General features: G+C 44.6%; 1 protein-coding gene across 1 annotated transcript in view; it reads right to left on the minus strand.

Annotated features, from left to right (window-relative positions):
- Nucleotides 1-269: 269 nt before the first annotated feature.
- Nucleotides 270-13,299, minus strand: part of LOC143746699 (kinesin-like protein KIF6) — a 203,184-nt gene continuing 190,154 nt past the window's right edge. The window contains exon 22 of the mRNA XM_077238694.1: nucleotides 270-1,182. Coding sequence (XP_077094809.1) covers nucleotides 1,169-1,182 — 14 coding nt within the window. The 3' untranslated portion in view covers nucleotides 270-1,168. The remainder of the gene's footprint in view (nucleotides 1,183-13,299) is intronic.

Below are 13,299 nucleotides of genomic sequence, written 5' to 3' on the forward strand. Positions count from 1 at the left end.
CTTATACGAAATAGATAGCTTTATGTATTGGATGTGTGCAAAGAACAAGAATCAGCATTATTTACTGTTAAATAAGTTCTTGAAAACCAGAATTATCTTCACTCCATTTGCATCTACTGTCAGTAAAAGTAAAAAGGCCAGTTTACCATTGATTGAAAACAAAATCTTCTTACACCTCAAAAAAGTAAAGATATTTTCTGTGAATTGTTATGAACTATTTTCTTCCAAAGTTTAGGAACTCAGAAGCGAAAACCAGGAGACTCGGGTTGTATCTTTTAAGCAGGATTATTTATTTGCTGTATTCTGCTTCGTCCAAATATTACCCAAGTCTAACTAAGGGAAACGTTCCCTTGCAATTTATACACATTTAGGGGCAGGGCTTAACATTGTGATGAACAAAGCATGAAAATGAGCTGAGACATGAGAACAGAACGGGCAGGATTTCCCGCACCGCGACAGAAACTCCAAGACAAATGGTCTCAGTAATAAAATAGCAGGAGTTCAAACTTGCTCAGCATGAGTCTTCACCCGGTAAGACACGAGAACAGGAAAGTCATGGCCTTCTCGTACTGAGACGGGACATTCAGGAATATCCCGCTGGGAACCCCTACTGTTTGCAGAGATTTCCTGGTCTCATCATTATAAACTTTCTCAATATAAAATACTATTGTATTGGAAATCTAAATTAAACATTTAAATAAAAGTTGTAATCCTACAGAATTAATGAAATAAAAGAGGTACAAGTACAGTTCAAAAGCAGAAAAACATTTGTCAACAGCAAAATAACCAGGAATATCTAAAAAAAAAAAAAAAAATTGTTTTCTTTTTTGTTTTGTTTACATTTTTGCTCTGATATAAAGCTAGCTGATCAGGTTAACATTTTATGGTAGCTTGTAAAAACATGAGACAAGTGCCTTTACCAGTGATTTACAGTTTATTGTTGTAATGCAACTACACCACCCTTATTTCTAGCTCCTAATTTGCAGCAAGTTTTCCACTAAAAGACAACAGATTATATACAATAGGCAGCGAGGTTTTAAATGGAGATATAAAGTGATATAGATGGTCAAAAATGTATTTTAGGGGTTTATCTGGCCTAGAGGTAGCCTATGTAAAAATGTGTGATTTGCCGAACATTGCTTGAGTCCTCCATGAAAAATAACTGTTCTTATTTTGCTTCTCCTGAAACAAAAAGACACAAAGAGGCATGATAATTAACAGGTCATCCATATGTCTCATAGTGTACTTTAGAAAAGGCAAACATCCCACAACTTTAAACATATGTATAACAATAGACAGCTTGTTGCAATCCATTGACAGCTATTTAATTAACACTTTGAAGGCCCAGAAAGGTAGGAAAGACATTGTTAAAATAGTCCATGTGACTACAGTGGTTCAACCTTAATTTTATGAAGCGACGGGAATACATTTTGTGCGGGAAAAAAAACAAAATAACGACTTTATTCAACAATTTCGCCTCCGACGCATGTTCACAAGAGCACAACGACGTATGCGTGTGGTGAGGACGCAGGAGCTGGTGTTCTGACATATGACCCGGAAACGCAGGGCTGTGTTTACAAGCAGAGGATGCATGTGTTGTGGTGCTCTCGTGAACGCGTGTCGGAGACTGATACGGAATAATTAATAATTAATGACAGAATTTAAATTTTTGGGTGAACTATCCCTTTAAATATACCATGGAGGAATATATTAAAGATTTTAAAATAAATATGGTGGAAAACAAGATTAATTTGGAATTGAAGGGTTTACAGATCACAATGCAAGCAGGAGAAGCCTCATGTTACGGTCGTCACGATCGCAGATGACAACATCCAGGATCAACACTGTTCATGTACCGCAGGGTAAGATTAAATTAATTTACATTTAACCAGTTTAATATGGAGAGGCACTGAAATGTAGACCTTCGTTTATGTGTTTTTGACCTACACTGCACATGACGTGAGAACAGTTGGCTATTTAGGTTTGTACGTTAACATGGACTCACTAACTTTATTGTAACTTAATGGGAGTATGACAAACAGAACATTAACGTTTTCGCCTTAATTGGAATTCGGGTTGAATCCTCAGGGAACCAGGTTACTGCGCCCACATCAAAAGCAGACATTTTGCTCTGTCTTGTTTGAGTTTAGGAAATGGAATAAAATAAATGCCATTGCCCATCCTCTCAGGATACCGGAAATCAATGTAACAAGTACCCTATGTACATGGTTTTACCATTTTTGTAGCATAAATACCATCAAAACGATGAGAGCTAATATTCAACTGCCATTGGCTCATCTGCGTTCGATGGGAGGGGCTAACTGATAGGTAATTTGGCAGCTGCCTTATCAACTCAACAACAAAAACAAATTCTACATGGCTAGTTACGAGGTAGCTCACCTACTAGTGCAGCACGGGAAACCCTTCACTAAAGGCGAATTTTTAAAGGAGTGCCTGGTGAAAGTTGACACTATAATTTGCCCAGAGAAGATGCAAGATTTTAAAAACATCAGTCTTTCCAGAAACACAGTCCGACGACGAATTGAAGACTTGTGGGCAAGCCTTAAGGAACAAGTGTCAGACAAAGTACCCGCGTTGGATTTTAACTCAATTGCGTGCGATGACAGCACTGATTCCACAGACACTGCACAGCTGTTCATTTTTTTGCAAGGTGTGGACAGTGATTTTTGTATTTCAGAAGAGCTCCTCGATATGAGGAGCCTTAAGGGTACAACAACGCGTCGAGTCAGAAATAGAGAGAAAAAAAAACTTGGGAGAAACCAGGCTCAGGCAGGGCACCAGTTCTCTGACCTGATGAACGAACATTGTGTGGTTTAATTCCAGGCTGCATTTCAAATCAGATTGTGGATTGGATCATTCAGAATATTTCATCCAGTTCCTTCTGCTTGAAAATTGGGGTACATCATACTAGCATATGGTGGGAGGAGTTGAAGCCAGCCATTGGGTCTGTGCAGAGGACTCGTCTGGTTCTCGTGGTCTTCGTTGATGACTGTCAAGTCAACAAGGACAGGGGGGTCTGTCTCTAGGGCTCATCTAGTTTTTCAAACCTATTAAAAGAAAATAAACAATCCAAGGTATTTATTTGAAAAAGTGGCTACACTAACGAAAAAGAAAGCTTCAAGGCCAGAAGTTTCCAAGAAACACAGCAGTAATGACTTTATGAACTTCTTCACTTATAAGATTGATAATATTAGGGACAAAATTATAACTATGCAACGGTCTACTACAGCATCACATCAGGGAGTGCATTATAGTCTCCCCGAGGTAAAATTTGATTCATTTGTTGCCATAGGAGAGGAAGAATTTTGCAAACTCGTTAATTCATCTAAATCGACAACATGTATGTTAGACCCTATACCGACTAAACTACTGAAAGAGATGCTTCCAGAAGTCATAGATCCTCTTCTTAACATCATTAATTCATCCTTGTCTCTAGGATACGTACCAAAAACCTTTAAGCTGGCTATGATTAAACCGCTTTTTAAAAAAACGCAACTTGATCCTACAGAATTAGTCAATTACAGGCCGATTTCAAATCTACCTTTTCTGTCAAAGATACTAGAAAAGGCAGTATCCTCACAACTGTGTTCCTTTCTTAAAAGAAATGGTATCTGCGAGGATTTCCAGTCAGGATTTAGACCGCACCATAGTACTGAGACAGTTCTCATTAGAGTCACAAATGATTTACTCTTATCATCCGATCGTGGTTGTATCTCTCTATTAGTGTTACTTGATCTTAGTGCTGCATTTGACACCATTGACCACAACATTCTCTTAAATAGACTAGAAAACGTCTCAGGTTACGACTGTAACCTATGTTCCCTGAGAACAGGGAACGAGACAATACGTCAACGACGCTATGGGGAACGCCTCAGGCGTGACAGGTGTCTGAAATCACTATCAAATCACGTCAATCATATTGACCGGCGACAGCCCGTGAATCATTAGCGTGAATGATTAACGTGCGACCTGGAAGTATAAAGGGGCGCCTTGCAAACATGACAAATCACCTTATCGTCTGAAGGGACTGTACGGTAGGCAAGCCCCGCGGCATGGCAGGGAGACGTATTGTCTCGTTCCCTGTTCTCAGGGAACATAGGTTACAGTCGTAACCTGAGACGTTCCCTTTCGAAGGGAACTCAACAATACGTCAACGACGCTATGGGGAACGATATACCAACGCCGCCATGCTAAGGGGAGTGCATGCCAAGTGGCAGTGACAACTGTCAGAACCAGCAACTTCAAATGAAACGCTAGAACCACTCACCCTCAGGTCACACTGGGCTGTCAGTGACAGCATTCCCTACGGTCATAGCCCAAGCTACAGCCTCACAGAAAAACCTTCATAAACATTGTTAAATGAAAGGTCTACCTGGGCCGGCTCCGGGCCTGGAACCTCAGCTTCCAATTAGAAGGGGTCCCTTCTAGGGAATGTGTCTAGGGAACCCAAGGGAACCCCAGCCAGTCACTATTCAGGGGAACGTACTCACCCCGAAATGCCACCAGGACGGCCTGACCTGGCGCCAGTACATAGACACTTAGTCTGGCCAAATCCTGTCTGTCTGAAGACAGAGCCTCTGGACAAATGCCTTAAGTAAGGCATCCAACCCGAGGGACTGCGAAGCTGACAGTGAACCACTCGGCCCGGATCTCAGAGACGGGATATCCCGGAGAGTATGACTCAGCATAGTGCTTTCCGACCCTTGCTAGCGAGGGGAGTTTCTCTACTCGATCCACGGATCAACCCAGTGTCTGTGTTTCAAAACACTGAGGAGGCCTGTGAAGGCCTAAGGGCTGATCTAACTGGGAGGCCTCACGAGAGGCCTACGACCGTCTGACCAGACTCAGGAAGCCGCATGCTCAAAGAGACCCTTGTGAGGGGAGCACAAGGTCTGCCTGGTAGGCAAACCAGGCTGTAGGCAGAAAAGGTTCCGGGAGGGAACCTTTAGCAGAGAATGAACACTTTAGTGAGCCAGGGCGCAAGCTCGCCTTCAGCAGCTGCCTATTAAGGCTAGCTGAAACTGATAGCAAGAGACCACTAGCTTCATAAACCCAGCACCACTAGGGAGCGTTACAGGGAGGCCCGGAGAGGCCTACTACTTGATCCTTTAGGGAGGCCCGGTGAGGCCTGCTACCTTACAACCACAGTATGTGGGGAGCTCACCTTCAGGGAGGCCTGGTGAGGCCTACTACCTGGTCACCACTATCTGTGGGAACTCACCTTCAGGGAGGCCTGGTGAGGCCTACTACCTGACCGTTCTCATTCAAGGAGGCCTGGAGGAGCCTACTACCTGATAATCACAGCATGTGGGAACTCACCTTCAGGGAGGCCTGGTGAGGCCTACTACCTGACAGCCAAAATATTTGGGAGCCCACATCCAGGGAGGCCCAGAGCGGCCTACTACCTGACAGCCACAATATTTGGGAGCTCACATTCAGGGAGGCCCAGAGAGGCCTACTACCTGATAGCCAACGTAAGTGGGAATTCGCCTTCAGGGCGGCCGGGTGAGGCCTACTACCTGATAACCATCTTAAGTGGGAATTCACCTTCAGGGAGGCCTGAGTGGCCTACTACCTGATAACCACTGGTAGCTTTGAGCCCTGAGTCCGGGTGAAAGTATAAGGTGGCCTGCTAAGGCCAGCCAGCTGGGGACTCGCCTATCAGGGAGGCCTGGTCGGGCCTACTAGCTAATAGCAAGTCATATTCTGCCATAAAGTACACTGTTGGAAACCATACTACACAGCATAATTCACTAATGGGCTTCCAGTAGCGCTATAAGGTATGTCCCACAATGTTGGGACTCACCTCCGAGGAGGCCTGTTTAAGGCCTACTACCCATCAGTGAGTCAACTGCCCGAACCACCAAGGCCAACCACGTAAAGTAAGCTGGCCTACAGTGCCCTCTGGGGGGCTGTCCAATCAAGGAGGCCTGCTGAGGCCTACTACCTAATGGCGCAGCCTTCGTTGGCAGAAAAACTGTTTACACAGCGCCTACAGCATCCTGGTGCCTAATCACATTGCCCATGGCAGTGTACTCCGCAAGAAAGCTAGCACCCTTAAAACAAGGGGAGTACAACATACGCCACTCTGCCTCAACGGAGGCCCCAGTTAGTCAGGGGCCTACCATCTATGCATGGGCGTCAGCTCAGGGCAATGCTCTGGCTTCAGGGGAGCGTACTTCGAACAAAGAAGAAGTGAAGCTTACTTCATACTCGACCCGAGCCATAGTGGTGCGAGGTGGGATAAAACAGAACTGGGAGTGAAGTGCTCAGACCTACCCTGTATCACAGGGGAATACTCACACCTCACCCTGAGGTTACCAGGGTGCGGGCCTGCCAGCGGCTCTAGGGGTGACAGAAATGTATCTGTGCCCAACCTAGGGGAGTGGGGCTTGAATGAAAGCCAACCACCTACAACCTAGCGCTCGAGCAGTAGCTCAGCGAGGTGAGTGAAGCCTAAACTGGCGGCCTAAATCCGTAGGCCAGTTCTGCATGGCAGAGTCGGGCAGGAAACCCAGTCTTCTTCGTGAAGCGAAAGACGGCCTAACCCTGCTCAATAAAGACATATATACCACGGAGGCCTGTTTGAGGCCTACCATGTCCTTACAAACCATCCTCAGCACCACGCTGCATTACTCTAGGCACCCCAGAATGCAGAGAAGGGGGCGGGCCTTGGCCTAACGACTCCCACGGGAGGAGGCTGTTTATACAGGGATGCTAGAAACCAACATTCACACAGTGAAGGGTCAGAGGAAGAAATGCTAAAATTTTTAGCAGAGCGCCTCTATTATCCCTGGCACAGCCTAGGCCAGCTACAGAGGCGGCCCTGGTGAGGGCCAGCCTGCAAGCATAGATCAATCTGAGGGCTCGGAGGAGCCACAGCCTTACTAAAGAATATAGTCTGTATTATTCCATACAAAGGGCTGCAGAATCGCTCAGCCTAATGAAACCCAAAACAGAGCTCAAGGGGCGAAATACTCAGGAAGAAGTCAACGGACCCGTGGGCCGGACATAAGATCTATCTGAAGCTCTAGCGTCAGTCATCACTCTAAGTAAAAAATTCTAAGAGAGAGACCAACTACTCTACCCTGAGGTGGCTAACAGCCCGAAGGCTAACATAGTTATCGTTCTGGCCACCTAACGGGGAACTTCAGGGCCCTAATGATCCAGGAAACTTCTCTTACCTTATTACCTTGACATGACCCCATAGCTCTATACAGGGAACGAGGTCTGTAGAGAGATACATCTCGGAATTTTAATTCACAAAAAATTACTCTTAAAAGACCAGTCAGCTCACCTGCGGCGTGCGGAGTGAAGACTCGCCAGATAGTTCTTTATGACCCTGGGGTCCACCACTTTACATGCCTGAAAGAGGCGTTTCTACTAGCCAAGCCTAGGCGGGCCATTGGAACATCGTTCTTATCATAGGCCCAGCCCCAGGCCTGATGTAATGAACGTCTGGGGAGTCAGAAGAGAGGAGAGGGCTGGATTTCTTTTTAATGAAGCCCTCCGGGGAGATTATCCATCAGCGACACTGTGTGCGCTTGTGCTGGATAACCTCCCTCAGATCCCTCTTCTTGCGGGAGTCACGCCTCTTCTGCGCCCTGTTCCTCCATGGAGGGGGCGCACGAGAGGCGACACTGGCTCTCTGGCCCTGTCTACGGTCCTCGGACCGTGAAGGGCCAGGCCCTCCCGCCTGCCTGGGTGTGGAACCGGATCTCAGCGGTATGCAGGATCCTGCAGCAGGTCGGCCTGATATGCCTGCAGCACCGCCATAGTGTGCATGGAAGCACCAGCCTGAACCGCTGTCGTGTATGCTCTGCCATTCAAACGTGCTGTTGACTTTAGCGGTTTGGATGGCAGGGTTGGAGCTCCCAGTGTCGACGCCTGCCCAGACACGAGATAGTTCGCAAACGACTCGTCAAATGGGCGGCATCGACACATACCCATGCTCTGCGATCCCCTCAACATCAGCGAAATTAACCCGCTGATGTCGGTGAATACGGGCAGAGTATGGGCTCTTCCATGCCCTCTCGATCTCCGTGTGAAGATCAGGAAGGAATGGAAGGCTCACCTGAGCTGGTGTGTATGGCAGGGGAGAAACCGATCGCCAAGCCTACCGCGAGCGGTCTCTCCTCTAGCGCGTCGCCATGGCAGCTACAGCCTGTTGGCGGCGCGCTCCACAACATCCACCAGGTCTGCATACACGGGGCAGGGTGGCTGAGAGGGTTCAGGATCTACCTGATTATAAACCTCCTCAGCCATCTCCTGCTCGTCCTGAAGAGCAGCAACTGCAGGAAACCATTGGTGCCTGCAGTTCGCCCTCGTCAGCCGTCGAATCATTTGAGAGGTTTACAGGACTCTCAAGATGATCGATGAGCTCTATCTGGAAGCCCATGATGCAAGTCGCCGCTCTGCCTCGGCACGAGCGGGACCACGCGGACCAGACGTTGAACCCCCTTCACTCGAGAAGAGGGCCAGACGAGAGCGGAGCGTTTTAAGAGAAAAACGCTCACAGTTCACACAGAGGATTCCCTCGAGAACCTCTCGTGCGCGCTCTTCTCCCAGGCAGGAAAAAACACACTCGTGTGCTGTACATTTCATTTTCTTACCGTTTCATTGAGTAGCGTTTTCAAACAGACAGTCCCTGAAGACGATGAGATGATTTGTCATGTTTGCAAGGCGCCCCTTTATACTTCCAGGTCGCACGTTAATCATTCACGCTAATGATTCACGGGCTGTCGCCGGTCAATATGATTGACGTGATTTGATAGTGATTTCAGACACCTGTCACGCCTGAGGCGTTCCCCATAGCGTCGTTGACGTATTGTTGAGTTCCCTTCGAAAGGGAACTATGTTGGCATTAGTGGAATTGCATTAGCATGGTTTAAATCATATTTATCTGACCGCTATCAGTTTGTAGCAGTAAATGAAGAGATGTCTTATCGATCACAAGTTCAGTATGGCGTACCACAAGGCTCAGTACTAGGACCGCTGCTGTTCACTCTGTACATGCTACCTTTAGGAGATATCATTAGGAAACATGGAATTAGCTTTTACTGTTATGCTGATGATACTCAGCTCTATATTTCTTCCAAACCTAACGAAACTCACCAATTCACAAAATTATCGGAATGCATAGTTGATATCAAAAATTGGATGACTAGTAATTTCCTACTACTAAATTCTGAAAAAAACAGAGATTCTAATTATTGGACAAAAAACTTCCACACGTAATAACCTAGAATACCGTCTAACACTTGATGGCTGCTTTGTTAAGTCTTCGTCGTCAGTTAGGAACCTGGGTGTGCTCTTTGATACCAATCTTTCATTTGAAAGTCACGTGTCTAGTGTCTGTAAAACCGCATTTTTCCATCTTAAAAATATATCTAAATTACGTCATATGCTCTCATTGACAAATGCGGAACAACTAGTTCATGCGTTCATGACATCAAGGCTAGATTATTGTAATGCTCTACTGGGTGGTTGCCCTGCACGCTTAATAAACAAACTACAGCTAGTTCAAAACGCAGCCGCTAGAGTTCTTACCAGAACCAGGAAGTACGACCATAGTAGCCCGGTTCTGTCAACACTGCATTGGCTCCCTATTAAACATCGTATAAATTTTAAAATATTGCTGATTACTTACAAAGCACTAAATGGTTTAGCTCCCCAGTACTTGAGCGAGCTCTTAACGCATTATAGTCCTTCACGTCTATTGCGATCTCAAAACTCCGGCCAGTTGATAATACCTAGAATATATAAATCGACTGCTGGCGGTAGATCCTTTTCCTATTTAGCACCAAAACTTTGGAACAATCTTCCTAACATTGTCCGGGAAGCAGACACAGTCTGTCAGTTCAAAGCTAGACTAAAAACGCATCTCTTTGACCTAGCATTCACATAACACTCTATAGACTTCTATAATTCAATATTAGGCTGCTTAGATTACGTCAGCCGGAACTGGGAACACTTCCCTCAAATCCTGATGTACTCGTTACATCATAAGAAGAATGGCATCTACGCTAATTTTAGTGTCTTTGTTTATCCCGAGGTTTTCCCGCAGCCTGCTGGATCCAGGCCGTTTCCAGATCTGACGAAGGACTTTCGCCTGGACCTGATGACAATGCAGTGCTGAAGTGCCAACTAGCCTCTCCCTATGGAGGATCCCTATACCACTCTACAGATAAAGCGTTGTGGAATTTTTCGGTTCGCGCACCTACCCAAAGTGATAAGATAAAATAAAAATTCTGCATCAAAATTTATAGACAAGTAGTTTGTTTAGGCATGGTTTGTAAGGAATTACAAACCTGCGCACATATATTCAAACGCACATAACTATAGAATCAATTCTTAATGTGCATGTGAACGCCATCAGCGTCTATCACAGGTTCACGTTTAAAGTCTGTTTAGAGAGAACGGTGTCGTCTTAGCGGCCCCTAATTTAATAACAAATGATCATTTAGACGGAAGTGAATCAATCAAAACTAACTTTAGCTGGAAAAAACATTTTTCAAGAGCCACTATAAAACCAAACCAATCTCTGTTACCTTAAATTATATGTTTATCTCTGTAAAGCTGCTTTGAAACAATCTACATTGTTAAAAGCGCTATATAAATGAGGATGACTTGACTTGTTTTACTGTGCAGCAATGTTGCGCTTCACTAGTGCTGACTTACAATTGAGAAACTCTAAATTAGCAAATCTCATCAGATGCGCAGCCATATCAACTACAGGATGGCTATCACTACACACCTCCACCACTTTTATCACCCATACCCGTTTACCTGCGCCGCTGGCATTGCTCTCTCCCGACCTGGAGGCAGAGGCGACACCGGGGAAGACAGGCTGGCATAGCGGTTAAGCAGAGGCTAGCGTTGTTGAGGCATGGAGAGCCGCCATTTACTTTGTGTCGAGCTGTTCAGAGATGCTCCTTGGATCAGATTCGACAATGGATAATCTCCTTGGTTCCGACTGAGTTTGCTCCGTTCTCAAGTGCTCTCACTGCTAATTTTTCTCCTCGTTTTTGTTGTGGAGGAGTGTGTTTGAATCATCTTCGTTCCCTACCTCGTGCTGTGCATGAAAAGGAATGTACCTCAAATCCCCTGAAAGTGAGGATGGCCTTGATAAACTCCAGATCGGTCGCAAATTAAACTTTTATTTTAAACGATCTGTTCTTTGCGCAGAGGTTGGATTTTTTTTTATTTCTTACTGAGACCTGGCTCTGTCCTGGAGATTTGAGCCCTTTTTCTGAACTTCTGCCAACAAAATGTCGGTATTTTAACTCCCCACGGACATCTGGTCGGGGTGGCGGACTAGTGTCTATCTATAAAGAGCATTTCACCTGTCGTCCGGTGGTGAGTAACAGCTATAGCAGTTTTGAACTTCAGGTATTTTGCTTAGAACTTGGTGATCCGCTTCTGATTGTTGTAAACTACCGACCACCAAAATATAACACAAACTTTATAACAGACTTTGCAGAGTTCCTTGGTGATGTGACTCCAAAATATGGCAGGCGTCTCATCTTGGGTGATTTCAATGTGCATGTATGCTGCATGAATGATCACTTAGCTAAGGAGTTTATACATATACTAAATGCCTTTTATTTTATTATTGGGGTTGATGTTTCCACACACAAAGGCGGCCACACTCTTGACTTAGTGCTCCAGCATGGAGTTTTTATCACTGACTTGGAAGTCTGCGAAAATGGGTTTTCTGATCATAAGGAGGGTGTAACGATTCACTCGTTTTCTCGATGCATCGATTACAAATCCTGACGATGCATATGCATCGATCTTGAAACATGTATTTTGAATCGTGAATCGTTTATTTTGGTCAATATTCGATTTAAAATGCTAAGAATCGAATCATTAGCGATTCTATAGCGATTCAGTGCTTTAAAATATATAAACATTAAATGACTACATAGGCGCAAATTAATGGAGGCGTTTTGCGTCCTCACAGCTCTCCTTCACAGATACTCACTGCACTCTTTACCATCTTTCACTGCATTTCGCTCGCGCTCGGTCCCATATAGCTCTCAACTACATATTTTTGAGCAGTCCATGTTTGAGCTCTCCTCATGACAGCCACTGATCTTCACATGAGCAGATGACAGCTCTCGAGAAAGCAAGTCTTGAGTCAAACCGCTCAAGCCATTGATAGAGCTGCCATGTAATTACGCGGGCACTGCTATGAAACAACGCGTTCGTTGCGTGGAAACGTCGCCGTTATTTTCTTTAAGATGAGATAGAGAAGTTTTACTGAAATGGGTCATTCCCGTCCTGACCAGCTGAAGTAAAACCCCACTTATTCAAGGGTGCGCATTTATTACATGGAAAGAGCAAACGCATAGGTGTCTAAAATGCACACGCTTCCGATGAATCATGAATGATGAATGAAATTTAACTCAATGTTGTTAAACTGAATGTTCGAAGGAAACTGCTGAAATAACTACAATATTAATTACACTGAAATAAGAGCACGTGGTTTATCCATCAGGCAGATGCGCATTAAAATTGCATTCGTAATCGTTACTATAGCACAAGTAGACACCCGGCGCGTTCTTTCAGAATCATAAGGAAAATGTTTAGTAGCCTATAAAGAGAAAACAAAGAGTATTCCATGAGGAATACTTACTATTCCATGAGGGGGAAAAAAAAGTTGGTCATTTTAGTCTCACAATGGAAGGGATCTCAGACAGAGTATAACTCCCTCGTCGTCTACAACTACTTTTAATTTTACTAACCATTTCTCAAATGTCGCTGTGTATCTTAGTGAGTTTAATTCAATTACTGAGTCAGAATTGCTAGAAACAACTAAGCAGCTCAAGCCTTCTGGCTCCTCATTGGACAGTCTTCCCCTTTTTTTATTTAAACAAATCTTTACGGATATGGCTCCATATTCTCCTGATTATAATAAATCGCAGTCTAGAATCTGGCATTATCCATGACTGTTTAAAGCTTGCAGTGGTTTGTCCACTGCTTTAAAAGCTGAACTTAGACTCATTTGTTTTGATAAATTTTAGGACTATCTCTAACCTGCCTTTTATTTCCAAATTTTTGGAAAAATTGTTTTTTCACAGCTACAGAGTTTTTTGGTCGAGAACTCATTTTTTGAAACATTTCAGTCTGGTTTTCAGAAATGTCATTCGACCGAGACTGGTTAAAATTCTTAATGATATTTTAATTTCATGTGATTCTGTGATTTTGGTGGCAGTTCTTGTGCTTCTTGATCTAACAGCTGCTTTCGACAATATTGATCATACTATTCTTGTT

This window comes from Siphateles boraxobius, unplaced genomic scaffold (assembly GCF_051911475.1).
Source record: "Siphateles boraxobius isolate OS27281-9 unplaced genomic scaffold, OSU_SipBor_1 22, whole genome shotgun sequence".
NCBI lineage: Eukaryota > Metazoa > Chordata > Actinopteri > Cypriniformes > Leuciscidae > Siphateles > Siphateles boraxobius.